The sequence below is a fragment of the Charadrius vociferus genome, unplaced genomic scaffold, assembly GCF_000708025.1.
Source record: "Charadrius vociferus isolate BGI_N301 unplaced genomic scaffold, ASM70802v2 scaffold423, whole genome shotgun sequence".
Classification (NCBI taxonomy): Eukaryota; Metazoa; Chordata; class Aves; order Charadriiformes; family Charadriidae; genus Charadrius; species Charadrius vociferus.
In genome coordinates, this window is record NW_009648149.1 from 2,731,586 (window position 1) to 2,753,594 (window position 22,009).

The window sequence follows — 22,009 nt, forward strand, 5'->3', positions numbered from 1 at the left end:
GACATAACTTTCAAATATTTTTGACACTCATTTCCCACCTTCTCCTCCCAGTAATAATTGAAAAGTATTATTTAAGGAGCAGCTTCTCCCACAGAGCTTAACATCTCTTGAATAATTCTGCAGTGATCTTGTCAAGGGTGGATCTGCAGCACTGCAATCGGCATTCACAGCGCAGCGAGAGACAATAGCCCCTGGCTTAGACCTCTCGGCACAAGAGGAAGGTCACACGTGACCCACGGGGACCGCAGAGCACTCACATCTCCCAAGACTGCAGTCTGACAAACGATACTCTGCGAACGCTCATGCAAGTTGCATCAGTAAATGCATTTATTTGGTCACCTAGCTAAAAGAAAAGTTATTAGAGACCTTTACTACCCGTGTAGTAGTGACACTGGTCGGAGTTGCAAGCCAGAGGTCAGGTCAGAGGATCCAAAGCAAAAAATCCCAACTATTGCCAAAAAGTCCTCACCCAACGACCAAGAACTTGTTTTCACGATGCTGGATGAGACTTTGCAGACATCAACCACAGCTGGCCAGCGATCACATCCCTAATCCCTTGTATGTCAACTGACTCCTCGTGCGAGCACAGTTTGTGCAGTCCAGATCGCTGATTTTGTGTTTGGAGAGGGCGAAGGGAGGCCAATCCACACGGAGGGCTGGCTCCCAGCCTCGGCTGCTGAGCCTGGCAAGGATTCGCGTTTCCACCAAAAGAAACCCAACCCAACCAAAGTACATTCAAAAGCAAAATAAAACAGAAAAACACACTTACCACTAAGCTGGTATTAAATTTATAAAACCGCTGAACCGTTCTGTCACTGAAGCTGTTGCAGAGGTTTTTCTTGACGAAGTTTGGGTGGTTCAGAATGTCATTTGCTACCAGAGGCTCCTAAGTGAAAACCAGAGGATTTTATGCTGTTAAAATCAGACACAAATAGCAGCTTCTCTACAGTCCTTACCAGCTCAGAAATCAGAAAAGGAAAAACCACGGAAACCAAGAAAAAAGGAGGCAGACCTTGTGCGTAATGTGCTGTTGCTCCACTGGCGCATGTCCTTTGGGATCGATGAGGGTTGGGTGTGCCACAAGGTACCCTCTGTCCTCCATGATGAAGCACCTGCCCACAACAAACAAAGCAGAGAGCTCCCATTAGACTTCCTCGGGCTTTAGAAAAATACGGTGAAATAAAACATGATCTTAAATTTACAGCTAGAGGAAGAATTTTTAAAGGCTTCCATTTATTAAAATAACAGGGCCATTAAGCAAATGTCTCTGAAGAATACATCGAGTATTTCCCTGAAGCTTTTAAATCTGTTACTGTTACAGCAAGTCTGGACTACAGAGACCTTGAAAATGGAACCAATTAGAAACAGAACGGAAAACTGATCAGTGCATTGTCTCGGCTGATCGTGGCAGATCCAGAAATAAATTAAGCATAATCACCTTGGAAGGCTTTAACAGTTTATTAATCTACTATGCTGCTAATTAAACAGAGATTTCACACTCATTTAATGACCTCCTGCCTTAGAATTCAATTTTATCGGGGAGATAAATCACCCCTGTTTCATTCTCAGCCTTCCCAACCTTTCCTCTCCCTTTTCGGCTCTTCCCATTAGTTTCCCGTGTGATCTCAGAGAAATTATGTTGGATCTGTTCCTCTATTTGGAAACCAGTGTGCTGCGAGGTTTTAATCCGTAATGTTTTCGGCCTCTCCCGTTTCCATAGCCGCAGACAGCCGCGCTGGGGAAGGCGGAGGAGCAAGCGGCACTGGGGACGGCACAGCCTGCGCCAAGATCAAGAGAATCGGTGGCCACAGAAGGGAGATGGGAGGAGGTTAATGCGGCCACTCAGTGCTCCCAAAGAGCTCAGCGGGGGAGCAGCCACGTCCCCCGGCGCAGTGGGGCTTTGGCTGGGCCCCGCAGCTGCGCCGCTGCCCCGGCCTCCTGCCTGGGGCCAGCGGACACTTCGGGCGGCTTTAAACTCTGCGATTCCCATGGCAGTCTGCAATGTAAAGCTCTACCTACATCGGCTCACGGAGGAAGGGAGCGGATATAATTAAAAGCAATCGGTGCAGAATAGATGGGACTATACGCTTTAGGTATACAAAGGAGCCACACAACTTCTTAGTTGGATTTTTGTTACTGCCCCAAACTGGTTTGGGTTTTGTATTAGAAATTCCTGTTGCGATGTTGCATTTTCTCTTTTTTCTGAAACACGCTATTGGGAGCAGGAGAACAAGTAGGCTTGTGATTACCCCAGAATGACAGCAGAGGGAAAAAGCTTAGTGGAGATACATTAAAAAACCCCAAATGCCTGCCAGATAGAGCAGTCGTCTCTTAGTACCTGCGTGCATTTACGGAGAGGCTATAAGCATTAGATCCGGCTTCTTCGTTAGAATGGTCTAACAAAGCATTTAACAATATGCTTGAAATTCCTCATTTAGGAAACGTAGAAACAGAATAAAGCATCTGACCCTGTTGATTATTAATAGTTTTTAACTGGGGGGCGGGGGAAGGAATGCTAAACCAGAAATCCTGACTGTTTTTCAATACACCATAAAATACATAAAAAGAAATAGCCAAACTAAACCAGAAAAGAACTGGGAGGATGACAGAAAACCACTTCCCTCCCCAAATTTAAGGTTTAAAAACAAAGAAACAACAATGCCTAAACCATGTTATCAAGTTACTCCAGATACAAACCAGTCTCTAACCCTGCCCCCACATGTGATTTTTTAAATTGTAAAGAGGTACAATTAAGATACACATAGGTCTAGATAAAATTAGATACTCCAGATGAAATCAGACTTCTTCTGACTAGTGCTGTGCTATGTATTTCTGAGAAAAGTATAGCAAAAGTATATTTTAATAATCATAGTTAAAATAACTAGAGATAATACATCATTACTGTATTACATCATACAGTACCTAAATAGGTAAACTGAAAACAAACAGAAGAGAATGAGAAGTGCGTTCATTTAATACAGAATGGTTTTTTGCTCAGGATTTCAATGAAGTCTAAATATGACCAAAACCTCAGTTATTTTCCACTTTTGTATTCCTGCAGACTGTTTCCTTAGCTGATGACAGTTTGATCTTGAATAACAAAAGTCCACATAATCTTTGTGAGAAGAACAAGCACAAGTTTTAGTGGAAACCAGAGAACACATGTTGCAAGTAAGAGAATCCTAGAATAAATTAAGGTGGAAATTACCTTGGGTCATCTGGTTAAAGCCGAGGGGGGCGGGGGGAAGGCTTTAGATATTTATTGCCTGGAAGGAAGGGCTTACCTTATTTTGTTTCCTCCGTCTTGGTTACAAACTGGCAGCAGGTCCATGAGAACTTTGTAGAAGTAACGCAGGGTGAAGTCAATGCCCATTACTGCCACTGAATGTCCTGAAGACATCTGTGCACTGCAAAGAAGGGAGGAAAAAAAGGAAAAAGGCTTTCATGGCTCTATTAATAATTAATATTTTAATTACTCCGTTCCCTACTTGAAAAGGGGACCAGCTTCCCTGGCATATAAATGGCCAGCTCAAATCCACACCTCCACACTGCAGCTCAGCGTTAGGACCTGAACCTCTGCTGGGAGGACAGGCTGGGAGAGTTGGGGGGGTTCAGCCTGGAGAAGAGAAGGCCAAAAAGGGGAGACCTCAGAGCCCCTTCCAGTGCCTAAAGGGGCTCCGGGAGAGCTGGGGAGGGACTCTGGATCAGGGAGGGGAGTGATGGGACGAGGGGGAATGGTTTTACACTGAAAGAGGGGAGATTTAGATGAGATATGAGGAAGCAATTGTTGACTGTGAGGGTGGTGAGCCCCTGGGGCAGGTTGCCCCGAGAAGCTGTGGCTGCCCCATCCCTGGAGGTGTTCAAGGCCAGGTTGGACGGGGCTTGGAGCAACCTGGGCTGGGGGGAGGTGTCCCTGCCCAGGGCAGGGGGGTTGGAACTAGATGGTCTTTAAAGTCTCTTCCAACCCAAACTATTCTATGATTCTGTGATATGAACCTGCCATAGAAATTTTGCTAAATCCCTAAAATTCCAAAGTGTCGGAGTGATTATGAATTTCAGCCAGAAAAAAAAAGCTGCCCAAGCTACAGGCATGAATACGGTTACCTTGGACCAGGCAACGAGGTGGCATTTAGGTGCTGGTTAATAAGCACCGTGTTAAATGCTTCAAATCACATCCTACAGGCCAGTTATCCCTGCTCGCTGGAATTAAACAGTAGTAACTCATGTTAACCTGACACTGCCTCCCACTGCCTACAGAGGGCCAAGTGACATTTCAAACCATTTCACTTAAATGTTCTGATTCAGTATCTTTCCCTCATGTGGGGCAACCATAAAATAAACGTTTAGGGAAAGGGCAGAACCCCGAGTCTCTATGGATGCTCATCAGCATCACTGCAGTATTTCACCCATGTTGGAAATGTGCTTGTGTTCCTATTTTTACACACCAGTTCAGGAATATACACAGTTGCCTTAGCAACCGATACCTCAAAGACCGACAAAACAGTCTCAGTCTGATGTATGGAAGTGTATATTCTTACAGCTCTATAAAGGTAAAAAAGCGCTACTTTCACTTAGTTGTATTGTTTTAACTTTCCTCACCATCCGTGAAGCAATTGCAAGTGCTCTCCTGGCAGAAGCACAGTCTTGACATTTGGCTGAGCAGTTTGGATGCTGGAAGCTCCAAAGAGAAATTATATTCTATTTATGTTGTTATTTTTCCAAAACTTCCTATCCTGGCAAATTCCCACCTTCCCCTCAGGAGAAACATCCAGATACTCAAAACTTTCTGAATCAAAGCACTTGAACTAAGGTGCAAATCCCCATTGGGCAGCAGAGCAGCGACGTTCTAGAACAAAACACTTCTAATATAATAATAGAGTAAAATACCTAATGTTTATTATGGCGGGTTATGAAAATGATTATACGATGCGGCAGCGTGCAGCAGCCTGAGGCTGGACCAAATGACCAGGGGATCCCCGTCTCTCCTGCTTCTCAGAGATCGCTCCCTGCAGCACTGGGGTGGCACGGCCAGACCGGGATACCTCTCACCCCGAGGGACACAAAACCATCGGCTCAGCCTCAAATCATGGGGCGTGCTATTTTGCACTTAATGTGGGCTTTACGCTGACGACAAAGGAGACGTGTTTGACTTGCTACTTTTTAAAATTTACTCTTTTAAATAGGAATAAAAACATTTAGAAGAAGAAGGTAACTGAAGGGCACAGCTGGACTGTACAAAGTAGAGGCTGCTGGCAATTCCCTATCCATATAAAACCAGCTCAGCTTACTGGACTGAAGCTTGTCTGCTTTTAAAGAGGTACAGTGAAAATGTAGTAACATCTAATTTATAGACTTATAAATACAGATTCTGGAAACCTGCATTTAATTTATTTTTAACATTACCCATTTCGTGGAGAAGGAATGGGAAAAAACATGACAGTGAAGCAGCCCAGATACATTTAGCTGTATGTGACAAGGCATCAAGCTGCGAAGTTACTGTTCTGTCCTAACAGACAAAAAGCCGTCAGGAATGCTGTAAATGTTTTAGCTTCATTTTTAAGCATTAAATCCTTCTAGTTTGCCAGCGCAAGCTGTATTAAATAACCTCTTGCATGAATCTTCTATTCCCAGCCTCCAAAAAAGAAGACGTACATAAAATGGGAATGAGAGATAGATAAGTGTCAGTTCCAGATAAACTAATGTTATTTAAACCCACACAGCAGTTCCTAACACAAGTATACCTCTTAACTCTACTGATTCCTCCCCCACCCCTCTGTTTTGTTGTTTTGCATTTTTTTAACTAAGACCTCTTTGGGGATTATAACCGCATGTGATTATGAGCTTTAGAGGTCATATTTACCCAGGAATCACACTCACATCTGCCAAACTTTGTTTAACGGTTCTTTAATCATGTTCTAATAACCCACGCGAGCTTTAACTTCTTAAAGCTAACTGAACCGTCGCTTGCTAGATAAAAATCAGAATTTTGATTAAGTGCACTTCTCTTCTTACAAAAGTGCTTATTTCCCTTAAGTGAATTCCTCTGTGAGGAGCACCATGCAGGCATTAGGCCTGATAATACTCCTGCCAAAAAATTCAGGCAGATGTCCTTCGGTGGGAAATCCCAAACAAAGCCGAGACGCCTCTGAGAAGAGCAGAAAAGCAGTGTCCCGAGCTCTGCTGGCTTTGTGATCTCTATTTACCAGCACAACGTTAGCAGTTACCTTTGTACTGGTGGGGCTTAGATGGAGAGTGTGCAGAAGCCACATGCTCAGTGAAAATCTTGGAAGAGACTCCATGTGAGAAAAAAACCCAAGTAACTACCATTTCTGAAACTTGGGAGAGCTTATGCTGGAAAGGTTTATTACGTATTCTATAAACTGACCTCCTTAAAGAGCCTACACCTCCAACCAAACCTCAGCGTTAGGCTGGGGGCCTGGCCAGGAGGGAGCTGAAACAAAGTCTGCTCCTCCAGGAAAGGGTCATTCCAGTACGGACAAGAAGCTCATAGAGAGACTGACTCCGCTTCTCCTGGTGGCAATATTCGCTGTACTGATAGTAAAGGAAACATCGAGATTCTCTTGGTCAGCTTTGAATGAAGAAACATTAGAATTTCCTCTTTCCTTTTTTCAAGCCACAGAAGACTAATTAACAAAGAAAATGCTTCTTCCTATATGCATATAACGTTCATTTGGGTCTTGATCCCAAAGGCAGAGGCTGCTGTTTCCACACTGATTTGTCTCCTGCCATCCTGCAAGGGCAGCCGAAGGTTTACAGGCCTTGTTCTTACTCCTGTCCAGAAGTGCTGAATTTAAACAGCCCAGGAGAGGAGCTCCCCCAATTCCTGGAGTACAGAGAGAGCTTTAATTAAAACAATCTTGTGGACTGAGCTCCATTTGCAGTTAGTTAGATCTGCTTTCACCTCTTATTCCCTTCCAAACATCACCCTGGTGTGTACGGCTTCAGAAGTGTGAGTAACTTCAGGAAATTTAGGGATTAGCTGTCTTGGTGAAAAAGTCTTTGGCTACCAGCAGAGAGGAAACATATTCCAAACCGCCTAATGAAAGCGATCCCTCTCCTCCTCCTAGGTCCTTGTCTTGCACACTTGACATCTTATGCTCATCAGGAGCACATTCTCACTACATGCTGTTATTATTCATATATCAATAAAGCTACAGAATGTAAACCTATTCATATGACACAGATATATTTATTTATTTTTTTTTTACACAAGGTTGTATTACATTTCATCCAAAGCACTTTAAAAACAGGTTTGGGTTTCAGTTCTTGAACACACAGGAGTCACTCAGCATACTTCTCTCCCGGCTAAAGCACATCTTGATAATTAAGAGTATTCTTGCTTGACACAAGCCTCAAAACACAATTTACCTGGAAGAATGGACTGTGTGACTGATCGTAACGACGTAGCCTGCCCCTCCAACGTCTAAGTAGGGACCAGTAAAGGTAATTAGTCCTGGATTAGCCACTGCATGCAAGTACCTAAGGACAGCCAAAAGAAACACTCACAATTAATGAAAAAGGGTTACTGTAAACTTTAAGACAGTATCCTTGATTTTTGCAGAAACACAGACAAACGTCGAATTCTGCACACTGTGACCAATGTGCTACCAAATTAACATTTCTTAATATTAAACAAGTACCTACGTATGATTAGGACCCAGACCTAAAACAGACTTGTTCAATAAATGGTTCCTCAGTACGTACAACTGCATTTAAAAAGCTCAGTTTACTTCTGCAGAGGATACATTTAATGTCATTGTAGATAGTTTTCCCCAGAAAAACGTTATGACTTAGTGCCAGCGGAGTCTCAAACTCAAAGCAAACGCTGGCAAAATTATGATGTTGCAAACGCAGGAGAAAGGACGTCCTATAGGCAGAATTCACATGTGAAAATCTGGAAGGATGTCAGAAAGTGGTTACAAATTACAATCTCTTTCAAAAGTTACTGTCAGCATGTCAAATATCTTCCTACGGTCATAAGAAGGTTTATAAAACATTCCAACTGTTGGAAACATGGCTGCATATGAAAAATCTGTTACTTTGCTTTCCCGCACCCCAGTATACTAACGCACGAGTCTGGACTGCACTGTGCAAGTGACTGAATTCTGCTTTTCGACTGTGCTTTGCTTGTATTTCTCTCCAAAACACTGCCGTTTGGCTTTATATAAAAAACAAGACACTATGGCATGCTGCACATGGAGGCTTTTTCAAAACCACAGTTTGAGAAAAATCAGTGAAGTGTAAAAGCAAAAAAAAAAAAAGAACTCCTCCCAAAACCAATAATGAAAATAATTTGAGAGCTTTTAAAATGGAGACAAGGGATTGTAAAAGTGCATTTGGTTAATTTACAACATGAACGCACCCTGTTTATCTCACTACAAAAAAAAAAAAAAAGCGCAAAATTCCATCATTTCATCTGTCAGCAAAAATGTAAATAACAACAAAAAGGAAGAAAGGCTGAAGAAAAGCTCATCAGTAGCTACGGTAATGATTTTTTCAGGGAAAATATGGGTCAGGAGAGCTCCAGCATGGCCATGGAGCAATTCAGAGCCTTCCTGGTACAGCTGGAGGGTCGGGACCCGGCGCTGGCTCCTGCCTTTCCCAGTGTCTCTATGTGGCAGCACCTGGCTGGCTCCTTTCAACAAAGCACGCGCGTCAAAACACACTCCAGGGCGCTCTCAGGCTCTCATTTGTGATGTATACAAATATTTTCCTAAATCAGATGTTAGTGCATAATTAAGAGCGCACAGTTGAGCCAGCAAATTCCTACTCTAAGTTAGCGAGGAAACCCGCTGTAAACAAACAAACAAAAAGACTAAAACATTAACAACCAAAAAACGGCACAAGGAGCTGAAAACGCTCCCACATTAGCTAATCCCTAAAGGGGATGCTCATTTTCTGAATATTTATATTCCCATCTGCCATAGCAGGGATACGAAACAGAAACTATCACTTAAAATTAAAAGGGTTGAAATCAGAACCAATAAAGGTTTTAACTAGCTGCATTTAAGCACCGAGCCTTTTACCCACGATGAAAACATTTCTTGTTAAGCAGTTTATAGCTGGCCGTAAGAAACCCCAGGCTATGAAATCGATACCAAATATTTTCCTTATCGCCCTCCAAGATTATCCAAAGCTTTGATAACGGGACCCTAAAAACTCACCATTGTCTCCTGGTGGGATCAAATGCTTTGTCCATGAGGGAACCGGGGTAAATTCGGAGCACCCCATTGGGGGTTGCTATGTAACGGCGCACAATATAACTGTTCAGGCTACTCATTTCCATTTGTGTCATCCATTCATCTGTGACGTGACTGGTAGCCATTACTTCATTTCTGACAGAGAACTGCAAAACAAAGGCGGACCTAGCAGGGTTCCTCTAAGGCTTGCATGAAAAGATAATAAGCTGCTCGCGGGGTTTCCTAAAGAGCGATCAGAGATCATCTAAACTCAATTACTTGTTTAAAGTCTTCTCACACCAGACGGATCTGGCACATTCCAAGCAAAGGAAAAGCTTATTATAATGAAATATTGTCGTCGTTATCTCTGCAGCTTTTAGAGTTTGTTTTTTTACTTTACATAAATATAAATACTGCTCTGCTTGCACACAAAATAGAAATTTCTCATTTATATGCTTAAGAACACAAAGATTTCTGCAAAGAATTTATGGTAGCTTTAATTTTTCGGGTGTTTATTTCAATAGCTGCTTATCAACTTCCCCCCCCCCCCTCTCGGGGCAGAAGTCCTCACCCTCCTCTCTCCACTCTTCTGGGCCTTGAAGCCCAGTGCCATCTCTCCAAGCATGGGAATACCACTCCAAACCGCCACTCCAGAACCCCACGAGCATCAGGAGGTCAATGTTTCAGGTAGTCCCCTCCAGGATGAAGGCGTGGGATGTGAGGAAACCAGAGTCTCCAGGGCTGAGCAGAGCAGTCGGCAGCGAGGACATACCTTAAGGCCAGGATTGGCAATCAGGCGCGTGTTGTCACTCAGGTACGCTGTGTAGTGCTCCACCATCCGCTTCGTCTCGGGCTGGCTGAGATGCTCGTATGGAGAAGAGAAGCTGCCCGCAGAGAGCATTACCGTAGGGCTTTCTAAAAATAGCAAAATATGAGAAAGTTAAGGACAATGAATTGTACATATCGCAGAGTAAACACATTCGTCCCACAAAAGGGTATCCTCCGCCTGTTTCTCCACTCTCCCACACTTCAGGATGCGAAGCGCGCAGCTCCTTCAGGTCACGGGTGGACTGTGGGCGAGGGCAGGAGACGTGAAGTTCCCCATCCAAACCAGAGCGCTTACCAGCACAGCTTGCCTCCCCAGGCACTGACAAAACTCAGGTTGCACATGAACTACCTTTCTTACTTCAAAATACAGAAGTCACAAAGTTAGTCCGCTGACTCTGACCTCCACGTGTTATTTGGTAGACTTTACCGTCCTTGTTCTCAAAGTCTAAACAATTTCTGAATTATTACTTTTTGAAGGATTACACAAGCTGTTTTCCCTTAAGAAAAGATTTTCTGCTAAAGAAGTAAAAATTAATTGTCCGCGTTTAGGTTAGATATGGCAGAAGAAAATGAGAACGAGCACTTTCAGTTACAGATAATGAACAAACAGAGAATTAAAAGCGCAGAAGAGGGAGCTTACCAATAAAAGTGTAGCTGTCTGGGGTGATTTTCAGACCAGACTAGAAAGTAAATTTTCATTGCACAGAAACTGAAATACCCAACAGCTTTTTCTTTTAAAAAGAAAAATGATTATGATGATGCAGGGCTGAAGTTTGAGAAGAATGCCTTTTCTGAATATTTGACCCATGGAACCCAATTTCCCCATGTGTAATGGTCTCCAGAAAAAAAAATTTCACTGGAGTATGTGAAGTGTTCTGCTTTTATTCACATTCCTCTAAAGCACATCACCATACATCCAGCAACCAGATGTACTGCAGTCATCACTTACGAACTTCTATTATAGTCCTTCATCTGCTTCCCAGACCAAATACTCTGATGCGACTGCATTTTGCTTTGCATGAAGTTTTTCCACTTGTCAGCTAAGTTTTTTGGATATTTTCCATTTATATCTTGTCTTTCTGGATATAAGATAATCAAGGCTAGGCACCACATTAAAGAGAAAAACCCCTGTATTTTAAACAATTGGCAAAGCAATTTCCATAGGGTTTGTCAAGTTCCTCCAGTCTAATCTCACCTAGCTATTTGTGGCACTGCGATATAGCTAAAAAAATATCACAACTGTGCTGCTAATCCAGCATGAGTCCTTCAAGCCTTGCTACAAACAAAAGCACTTAATTCAGAACTTCTTATAATATAGCACAGATTTTAGCAAAACCCCCAAGATTAATACTTATATATGAAAGCTTGCAACTTATGATGCTTATATAAGAAAACCTCTCTGTCTTTAGGATATATTATGTTTTTAACGTTCTCTATCCTTTCCAAACACTAGAACTTACACTGCTATGGAGACTCTCCCTCTTTCAAGTAATGTCTGAGCAACTACTGAAATTAGTCAGATGGAGTAGAATCAGTTTAGCTTATCAAAAGCAGGAACGCATCAGCGACTTGAGAATTTTTAAGCAGGTAAGGAGCGTCTGGAAACCATCACACCACAGGAGTTCTCAGCTTCACCCGACATACATAACTTCTGACTTCACATGGATCGATGGTATTAAATGCTTATGGCAGCAAAAAGCTTGCATAAATCCAAAGTCAAAAAGCCGTCCTGCGCGACTGGCCGGGACTTCATCCTACTTATGTTCTTTGTCAATAAGCTGCTTTACAGCCAAGAGAACAGAACTTTGTTTTAAGCTTGGTGAGACAAGCTCACTCTGTCCCTGCTCCACTTGCTGGGAACTTGATCAAGCAAGACTCACAGTGCGTTTATCTCGTGCTCTGATGAGCAGTCCCACCGCATTCACCCATGCAAGAGCTCACCATTGAGCAGGGTAGCTATGATCAGGGAAGAGCTATAAGAAGGTAACAGCTGATTAGAAAACTCAGGCTTGGCAATAAAAGCCTCTCAAAAGGAGAGTATTTCCAGCGTTTTGTAAAAAGAGATTTACTTTCTGCTGCCACACTCTACGGAAACATGCACGAGGTGGTCAAGAGGAACGGTAAGAAAGCTTTACCCAGGGTCGCCAGCTGCTTGAAGTGCAGGCAGGCGTTCGGCTGGCCCAGCAGATCCAGTCGATGATACAGGAGCTTGCTGCTGGGGACAGTGTTGAGATTCTTCAGCTGTTTAACAGGTATTTCCGGCTGTATTACCACCACACACAGAATAAAGGATGTGTCCTGGACCTGAAAAACATGAGCAAGTCATCAAACAGAAAGAAAAAGGTGGACTTACAGAACTTATTTTCTATCTAGCATCCCTGGAGGTGTTCAAGGCCAGGTTGGACGGGGCTTGGAGCAACCTGGGCTGGGGGGAGGTGTCCCTGCCCAGGGCAGGGGGGTTGGAACGAGATGATCTTCAAGGTCCCTTCCAACCTAAACCATTCTATGATTCTATGATTCGTTCTCTTTCTTTAATTGCCCATCTCATCTAGCTGCGGAAGGCAGAACCACACTTTACCACACTCTCAAGGATCACAATTCCCACTCTCTCTGAAAACAGACAACTCCTTTTCAAAGAAGCTAATCTGGACTCGATCCTACAGAAAACAGAGAGGAGGACTGTGCAGATAAACCTTTCAAGCCATATCGGTCTCCATGCAGGGCCAAGACTTGATTACAGCAACTCGGCTCCACACAGCCACGTTCCACTCTGTAACTACCCTGTATGTATTGAAGCCACTAAGTTGTACAAAAAGTACTTTTCCGCAGTCTATACACAAAATAAAAATATTTAGTTTTCAGGAAAAAAGACTGCATTAAAACCTTCATTTTGTTCCTCCATTTGCAGTCATTTCTAACACTGGTGGATAGTTTTTGAGGTGTCATTAACAGAGGAGAGGCTTCAGGTTCACAGCTGATAAAAAACATGGACAAATCAACTCTCGAAAACGAGATTTTATCATTGCCACTCTTAATTGTGTGCTGCATGTGTCACATGGTTTACCAGTTCGTATATGTTAAGGATCCTACAGTACATCAGACTAGCAAACCTTGGAGTTGCCCAGCTGCTCTGCAAGAGTGTTTGATATTTAACGTAGCATTACAACATTAGAAAATTAGCTCCAGACACCCTCCTATGTGAATTCCTGTTACACAATGACAGATTTAATCTCTTAAAACTGCTCAGCTTAATCTTTTAGGTTGGATTTAACTTAATACTGTGAAATGATCCACAAGTACACTCCTAAGTTTGCTGGCACAAAAAAGTAGCCAATTATTTCTGGCATCAGTGAAATTCACCTGGATTATATTTAACCTTAGATTCCATTTTAAACCCTGGGTCAAGATTAGTGTTCAGATATGTTCAGAAGTTAAACTGAAGAACGGAAGACAGCTGCTAGAAGCTCTCCAAAGCTCTTACAACTGGTAATATAGCCTCTTGCATGTACATGGTACGCAGTTTCAATGAAAGCTTCAATGTAACTAATGTTTGTAAGAAAAGCGTTCAATTACAGCAAACGTCATTACTGGCTACTGATACCGCTCTGAAACAAGATAGTATCAGAGCGAGAAGCTGAAATTTTCCCAATTACATTAATTAATGGATCGTATTACTCTGCCCCAAACATAACAACAGTATTAAGCAAAAGAATGACTTAATGCTAACCACTGCCTCAGCACTGTATTCAGATACCTACCTCTGGTAGGTATTTATGTGTCACCTGGCCCGCAGTATGACATCCAGACCAGGACAGATGTACTTCCATTGGGAAAGCATGAGGATAATCCCTGTGTGACCCTACATTACACGCGTCTTATGAAATGAATGCCTTCATGAAGAAAGAGCACACACGTATCCATACAGACACATCTCTGAAGATGACATGGTAACAAACCTGAAATGGTAATTTCATTGGTACTTCACTATAATAAAAAACCTCCACATTTACGCAGTTTCTGAGTAATTCAAACCTTTCATACTTCAGTATATAGCAACACTTCATGCTTCACTACACTCAATACATTAATGCACTCTTCAATATATGAACTTCCTCTGCCATCCTGCAACAGCGTTGCTTTTATTCCTTACCATTTTCCAGGCATAGCTGACATTGTAGGCTTCTTTCCCAACTTCTCTCAGTTTGTTTAGATGCCAAGAGAGCGAGGAGTTCACAGGAACCGTAATGATCTGGCTGCCCAGCGGAATGCTGTATCGGCAAATATAACATACAGCATTTTATTAAACACTGAGAAAGCTCATAAGCAAAACCCATCTACAGTACATTTATAAAAATATCATGAGATAGGAAGAGATTAAACGTTTTCTGTCTTAGGTGACGGACAAGTATATGTACGCTGAAAATGCACTTACGTACCACCATTTTGAGTTAAAACACACACTCCTATAAGACGAATGATAAAGAATATCCCAGACCAAACAGTGGAAAATCTTCCTGACGTGGAAGACAGACATTAGAAAGAGCATCCCCCAGATCAGCTGTGGAAACCACTGCTTAGCACACCAAATGACAAAACGAAGAAAGCTGGAGGAAAAACCAAACCAGAACTGTTCTGCATTTGTGGGGGTGGGGGGGGAAGGAGGGGAATTCCATCCGAGTACCCAGATATTGTAGGAAAAGGAACTTTACCCTATATTGTCTTAAAACTCCTCTAGAAATACTTCTAGTACCCTAAGGACTCCTAATGTTTAGACTTGCAACTTGGATTCCTTACCTAAGGATGTTCTGTCGCACCAGCTCAAATTTAGGAATATTCTCATAATGGATAATATCTGTGTGAAGCGGCGGTTCAGACAGCAGGTAGGGCCTGGTAAGGGAGGGGTGCATAAGAGTGTATCCTAAAAAATAAAGACACAAATCCATAATTGAACGAATTATAACAACTGAGCCCAGGATGAACATTTATAGGGGGAAAAAAGAAAAGAATACAGTAACTACATACGGTTTTTGCAAAGGCTTAACAAACGTCAGTGAACAAGCAATATTATCATCAGAGAAGTCGCAAATGAAGAACTAGGTAAGACAGCTCGAAGAACCAAGCTATAAAAAGAGGCTGAGATCAGAGGAAAAGAGCTGAACACACATACACACCAGTTTTGCCTTTTGCCCTACACATCGAGAAAACCTCGGGTGTTGCACATGTCGAAAATCTCAACAGCAAGTAAGTATTTCCACATCAAAACTCCAGCCCAGAAATTTCAAGTCATGAATCCACCTACAGTCTCCAGCAACTCTTAGGCAAAACTAACCAAACAGCACACAATTAATCTTTTAATAAATGTTAGCATTCGTTACTACAGACTATTTAGAGACATCAGAATTAAGAGCTTCCTTTTGATGGTTAATGACCTCAGTGGGACTAGAAGAGATTGTCTGAGCCAAAAAGTTACCTTTATTATCAATGAGGAAAGTGTAGGAGCCCAAGGAGTCTTGATAATAGGTGACGTCTTCCAAGATATATGCGAGATTAACATCTACTCCAACAATCCCGAGCAGCAGGTTTCCAAAGTAACACGGTTTACTTACAGTCATTATCAGGCCTTAGAGTGAGAGAAATAACATAAAACCATCAGCAATAATATCTAGTTAATTATTTTTAGAGGAAAGAGAGCATGTGCTTTGTCATTTCCACATGTCATACAGTTAAATTTTATACAGCATTCCTTGCTGGAATATGGACAAAAACCGGCACGCTTCCAGGGAAGCTGAGCAGGTTATCTGTCACGTCTGGCTGTTTTTAGCTACTCTCCCTAATTAGTTAATTTCTGTGTTTCTGATAGTGACCTAATGTACATTTAACCAATTGGTTAAAATATACACCACAATTAATGTTTTGGGGTTTTTGTCAGTCTACAAGTGGATGCCTTACAGATATGAAATGCATTTGCATGAAAAGCCAATATTTTGTTCCTTTAACATCATTTCAGGCAATTTAAAAAATAGGGGGAGGAGGGAGGAACAGAATTTGTACTTGTAAAGCAACAATAGGGATGAGCTGTTGCTCATCTAATCGCATATTCAGAATATTAAACCTCCTCTGCTTAACTAAATCCCAGTATGGTCACTTGTACTGGGAATCATACCCATAATTACACAATGGTTTGAGACGCATTTTGTGCCTGAGGTAAGAACTCTCAGTAATACCTTATTTCTCTTACTTTCTACACCACTATTTGGAAATTCAGTGACTTTTTTTTCCCCCCAAACCAATATAATATTCATTCGCATGTATAAGTATTTAAGTACACTTTGATATTTATGTAAGCCAAACCTCCCCTATTGCACCACTTCTAATCCTTCTGTTGCTCACATTTTCCATTATGCCGGGATATGGCTTTGGGAGACAGTAATAATACGGCTTAATTACCGAGGTTAGGAAACACAGAAAGTAGCAAGCGTTCTGACTCAGAAGAGATTTGCTCAGGAATAGTCTTAAATTTGTTTTGGGACTCAACACACAAGGCAAACGTGCAACCTAAACCCGGCAACCCTCGAAAACTATTCAGCGTAACGCTCAAACACTCCTACGTCCTAGCCGAGGCTAAGAACAAGCAAAATCCTGAAGGAAGAAATATAGAATTTGCTTAATTGTCAAAGCCATACAAGATCACTGTGATGGTCACATCTCTTTTACAGAGCACTGGAGCAGCACTAGAGACCTGTCAGGTGAGCTGCCCAAGAACTAGCGGGGGTAAACCCTACAGCTCCAACCTTCCAAGCGGGTACACTGAGCTTTAAGGAGGGCACCAGAGACTCAACGGTAAAAGGAGCAGCAGCAGCACTGCAGTATACACCTGATGACGCTTAAGCAAGTCTTAGCTCAGGCAGTGGGAGCCAGGGCTGGGTGTGTGTCCAGCCGGGGGAGCTCTGCCGGCACCGTGGGAGCAGCCCGAGCCCAATCCCTTCCTCCTGGACCTGCCCCTGGCAAGAACCCAAACAGCATCACCCTGCGGCGCACGCTTACCCTGAGCGCAAATTGAACTAATTTCTGCATTTCCTACACGTGCGTCATCTCACACACATGCTGGTACGCTCCCAGAAGTCTCCATCGGTATCTACACCTTCAGTCTCTCCATTACTGGATGTAGCGGTGAGATCAGACCAAGTTGAACACGCAGCGTTTGGTAACGTGGCATCTAATTTTCAGGTGAAAGTGCAGATCCATGCACCTTCCCACCACAACAGCGTAAATTAGAAACTGATGAGGGAACCAGACTGCAGACAACTGCTGCGTTAAGATACTCTTCAGGACACATTCACAATCTGTGGAAAAACTATCACCAGGCTTCCACTAAATTCAGTGTATTTCTCACTCCAGACGGGCCGAGCCATCACCAGCCAGCTCAGGCTGCCGCTTCTGCCCAGTGCTGGGGGCAGACCAAGTGTGTGGAAGCTAAATGAAGAGCTAAGGATAACAAGTTTGGGGCAGTAATTAATAATCGATCTTTGTGCCATTCACTAAGCTGGTTGCTTTCCGCCTCTTACAGAGGTCTGACTGCCAGGGTCTGGCATCCCCGTCTTTACAGCCTGGCGGCGGGGAAGGGATGCTGAACTAGTCGTGAAGAGCCACTGTTTGGGGTGCAAAGACAGAATAAAGGGAACTCCAGCAGGAAGGATGACTCCAAAGTCATGTCCACAGCTCCACGGCACAGGGGAAAAGGGCGGCTCAAACACTAACAGCTTTTTCCTCTCTTCCGCTGTGGGGACCTCCCCTGAGCCTACCTGTAAGACGTCAAGATGTACAGAAGTACTGCAATAACAAACCCTGCAATGGCACAGCACAGTCACCGTTGTCATTTCAACATGACAAGACTGCTTCCCTCAAGTACAAAGGACTTCTCTTCCCAAATTAAGTTATGGATGCTGTATACATATACAAGAATGTGTGTGTATACAATATCCTGAGAATCCAACCCAAGTCTACCTACTCCATGTCTTATTACCACTTTTTTTTCCACAGACTCACAGACTGGTTGGGTTTGGCAGGGCCCTCTGGAGCTCCCCCAGTGCCACCCCCCGCCAGAGCAGGGGCACCTCCAGCAGTGGCACAGGACCGCGTCCAGGCGGGTTTGGGATGGCTCCAGAGGGGGAGACTCCCCCACCTCTCTGGGCAGCCTGTGCCACTGCTCTGCCGCCCTCACAGCAGAGAAGGCCCTCCTCAGGTGGAGATGGAACTGCCCATGGTCACGTTTGTGCCCGTTCCCTCTTGTCCTGTCACTGGGCACCACTGGAACCAGACTGTTCCCATCCCCCTGGCACCCTCCCTTGAAGGATTGATCAGCATTGATAAGATCCCCCTCAGTCTTCTCTTCTCCAGACTAAAAAGCCCCAAGTCCCTCAGCCTTTCCTCATCAGAAAGATGCTCCAGTCCCCTCATCATAACTAGACCTTCTGCAGATAAGAAACCTACAGGCACGAAAGGTGAACTGTATACTTGCCTTGGGAACACACCTAAAAGCATCACCTTATAAGACTACAGTATATTTGGGAGTAAGTAAGCAAAGGGAACCTAATATCTTACGGTTTTCTATCTAAATTCATTATAAGCACTTACCATCTCCCATTTCATCCGAGAAAGGCAGACTGAAGACTGCCTCGTCAATCATTCGGTTGGGAAGGTTTGTATAGAATCGACCAACTGTAGTTTCCAGGTTACTCAGCTGGTTTAGGACCATCATGCTTCCCTTGATCACAGGTAGGGCTGTTCGGTCCGGCACCCCGTACTTCACCGAGTTCTGCTCTGCCAGGTCCCGCAGAAAGGCCAGTTCCTTCAAACCTGTCACCCCCTCTGAAACAGATGCAAGAAAGACAAGGAAGGAGATAGAAGCAGCTTACTTTCCATCAAGACTTGTGTATCTTACTCCAAAGAATTGTCAATAAAAGCAAAATAATACACATGCTATACTGTAGGACCAAATATACTTATTTAAGCGATAAGGTAAAGTGCTCAAAGACTAGTCTGGTTTTAGGAAAAGTAATTAGCTAGTACAAAATTTACTCTCCCATACTGTTGCATGGTGCAAACATTCAACATGCTGTTCACATCACCACTTTAAACAAAGATCTTCTAACAAAGACTTATGTGACCCATAAATCCACGGGACAGCTCTTTGTTCTCCACCGGTGGCTAGTCCACATAAAGGACCGGGAGCATATTATACACCCTTGGAGATAACAGGCTTTGTTCTTTAGCTTAAACATTAAAGTTTCACATTTTACGTAAGTCTCAGGCTCAATTCCTGCAGACAAATCAAAGCCTTCTGTACAGATTAGGTCTCAAACGAGTATTTAAATTTACAGTCAAATGATACATTAGCTTAAGCATTAGCTTCCTTGGCTAGAGTCCGTGTGCCATTTTTAGTAATACAACATCTAGCCTTCTTACTGACAAGGCTTTGCTGGAAAAAGCACAGAATGCCAAACTACTGCGTGCACGATCTTCATATTTAAATTCACTCTTAAGTTGGGTCCTAAGTTATCAAAGCACTTCAGATGACTGTTGATGTTACATTCACACTCCTCGGCTAATGACCGAAATAGAAGTCACGTATACATACTCTCCTTTTGCTGCACCAGGAAACACAGGCAGTGTCAGGAAGGTTTACAGTTGCAATAGTTATCAAATTTAATTCAGTCTGGTTGCCATTAGACAATTTAGGCAACAATACTTGATATCCTGAGCAGCTGCACTGTGATATATAAGCCTATAGTGGCACCACAGAGGTAACATCTGGATGCAGCCTCTGGATTACATGGGCCAAAAGCCATTAACAAACTGCTCCCAATAAGGCATGGAATTACATTTGGATGAGCGTAATAAACTAGCTGTACCATGAAAGGGAACTTTCATCCACTGGAAATACAAAAACATTTCTCACCATTCATAAGCGCGTAAGTGAGAATCATTACTGAGTTATTGAGGAAACTGTTTTCTTCATTGATGACACGTAGAGTAGCTTTTTTATCATCTTCCGAGGAATCTTTTGACGTAATCCCAGCCGAGAGATAAATTATGACCATATCGGTATCTAAAAAGAATTACATACACATATAGCAGAAAGTGCATTAGATTTTTAACTCAGGAAAGGCAGAGCCCTCACATCTGCTTACAGCCACGGACTGCCAACGGTTTCATCTGTGAGCTTCACAGCAATCTACAATGGAAAAAACACACTGCGGTCTTATGAATTATACCCTTCGTTATTAAACTTCCAATTCACGGCATTTAACAAACACCTGTTTGACTCGGTGCCTCTCAGCCACCCAGAAGCACTGCGGCTGGTTTCTCCTGCGCAGACCCCACAGGCACCTTCTGGCCTGGCTGCAACCAGGCAGGAGCGCGCGAGGCCAGCGTTGCTGCAGAAACCGCTCCAACTCCACGGAGAGGGCTTAACAAGAGCAAAAAACCTGCAAGTTTTGTCTCCTGACCCACTGTTCTTCTCCTGTCCTGCAATTCTACAGAGTGGAAAAAGCCACGTGAAAAGCGGACGGTGCTTTCCCAGCTGTTGCTTCCGCAAGAGCCGTGCAGGGGACTCAGCATCGCTGCGGCTGCTGACCACAGGGCCCTCCTCATCCTCCCTTCCAGTAGGGTTTGGCCGTGCGACCAGGTCAGCCCCCGCAGAAGCACGGTGGCAGGCACCCCAAAACCCTGCAAAAGACCTTTTTCACCCACTACTGCTCCTTTGCAGCTGCGATAGCACTGCTGCAACGTAGTCCCTGACCTGCAGCGCGGCAGCTGGAGGACGCCGCAGGGTGAAGGGCACCCGAGGCTTTCCTATGGTGCGGGTTAGAGCGCGATGCTTGAGAAATGCGACACAGCACACCAGCGTTCGCCACCAGCTCGTTTCGCGTGAAGCCGAACACGTTTTTCAAGCTGAGTATGTTCTTGGTGAACAGGCTGCCTCAAAGCCTTTGAACAGGTAAATCATTGCTCACACACCATCCTCTTTCACCAGATTATATCTCAGTATTAAAAGTATTCTATGCATATAATTAAGACACTTGTAGGGATCATACACCACCATATAATCTGAAGCACATGAGGTTAGTTGGTTATATACCAACTTTGTTGTCTCATCTATTTTTTTGTTTGGCTTTTTGGTTTTGTTTTGTTTTTGTTTTTGTTTTTTTTTAAATAGGTATGAATGTACTGACTTGTACATCTTCTCACCATGACTTGAAAAGAATTTCAGTCAGAATTAGCTTTTGATGCAAACAAGTTAAGAGGAGCTGTTCATTTGGGGGTATTTTTCTGCCTTTTTTCATTTAGAAGCTAAAACTAGGAAAAAAAAGCACAGCCAGGTATTAATATAGCTTTGGCTGTAGCTTAAGGAAAATTGTTGACGTGTTTCCCAGGCTATAGCAGAGCTACTATATACTGCAGCCAGACATGATGTTGTAGCCTAAAAGCTTTGCAAACAGGAGTAACATAAGACCATCCTAAGTTTGCGTTAGGGAGCAGTGCTAAACAGGGCATCTTATCATCCTACGCTATTTGATACATCATCTGATAGCTGGAAAAGGCCCTTATATTCAGCGTACCATTACTGCATCTATTGATAGTGTGCGTGGGTGTATATAACATATACATACACTGCAATTTTATATATATATATATATATACACATACACACACTCACTCAACCTACCTATTAACTAGAGTTTTTTTCAGGGAATGGTGGTACTCAGTGGCAGAACATTTTCTTATGCTTTGGGATGAGGGTCTGCTGAGCAGGACTGCAACAGGAACAGGCATAAGGCAGGAAATTCAGACGTGTTCAACGGCACAATTCTTCCATCTCATACCAGTAGTTCCCTTCTAACTTTTCCAGGGCGAATTCGGGAGCCAGGCTGTATCTCAATAGCTTCCCCAACACACCCACACATTGTTCTCCAGGAACA

General features: G+C 43.3%; 1 protein-coding gene across 1 annotated transcript in view; it reads right to left on the reverse strand.

Annotated features, from left to right (window-relative positions):
* Nucleotides 1–22,009, reverse strand: part of CACHD1 (cache domain containing 1) — a 74,442-nt gene that overhangs the window by 9,783 nt on the left and 42,650 nt on the right. The window contains exons 7-18 of the mRNA XM_009883972.1: nt 19,987–20,136; nt 18,663–18,896; nt 15,499–15,648; nt 14,823–14,946; nt 14,179–14,296; nt 12,164–12,332; nt 9,973–10,115; nt 9,186–9,367; nt 7,390–7,500; nt 3,285–3,407; nt 1,013–1,112; nt 770–886 (exon numbers count right to left, since the gene is read on the reverse strand). Coding sequence (XP_009882274.1) covers nt 770–886; nt 1,013–1,112; nt 3,285–3,407; nt 7,390–7,500; nt 9,186–9,367; nt 9,973–10,115; nt 12,164–12,332; nt 14,179–14,296; nt 14,823–14,946; nt 15,499–15,648; nt 18,663–18,896; nt 19,987–20,136 — 1,721 coding nt within the window. The remainder of the gene's footprint in view (nt 1–769; nt 887–1,012; nt 1,113–3,284; nt 3,408–7,389; nt 7,501–9,185; nt 9,368–9,972; nt 10,116–12,163; nt 12,333–14,178; nt 14,297–14,822; nt 14,947–15,498; nt 15,649–18,662; nt 18,897–19,986; nt 20,137–22,009) is intronic.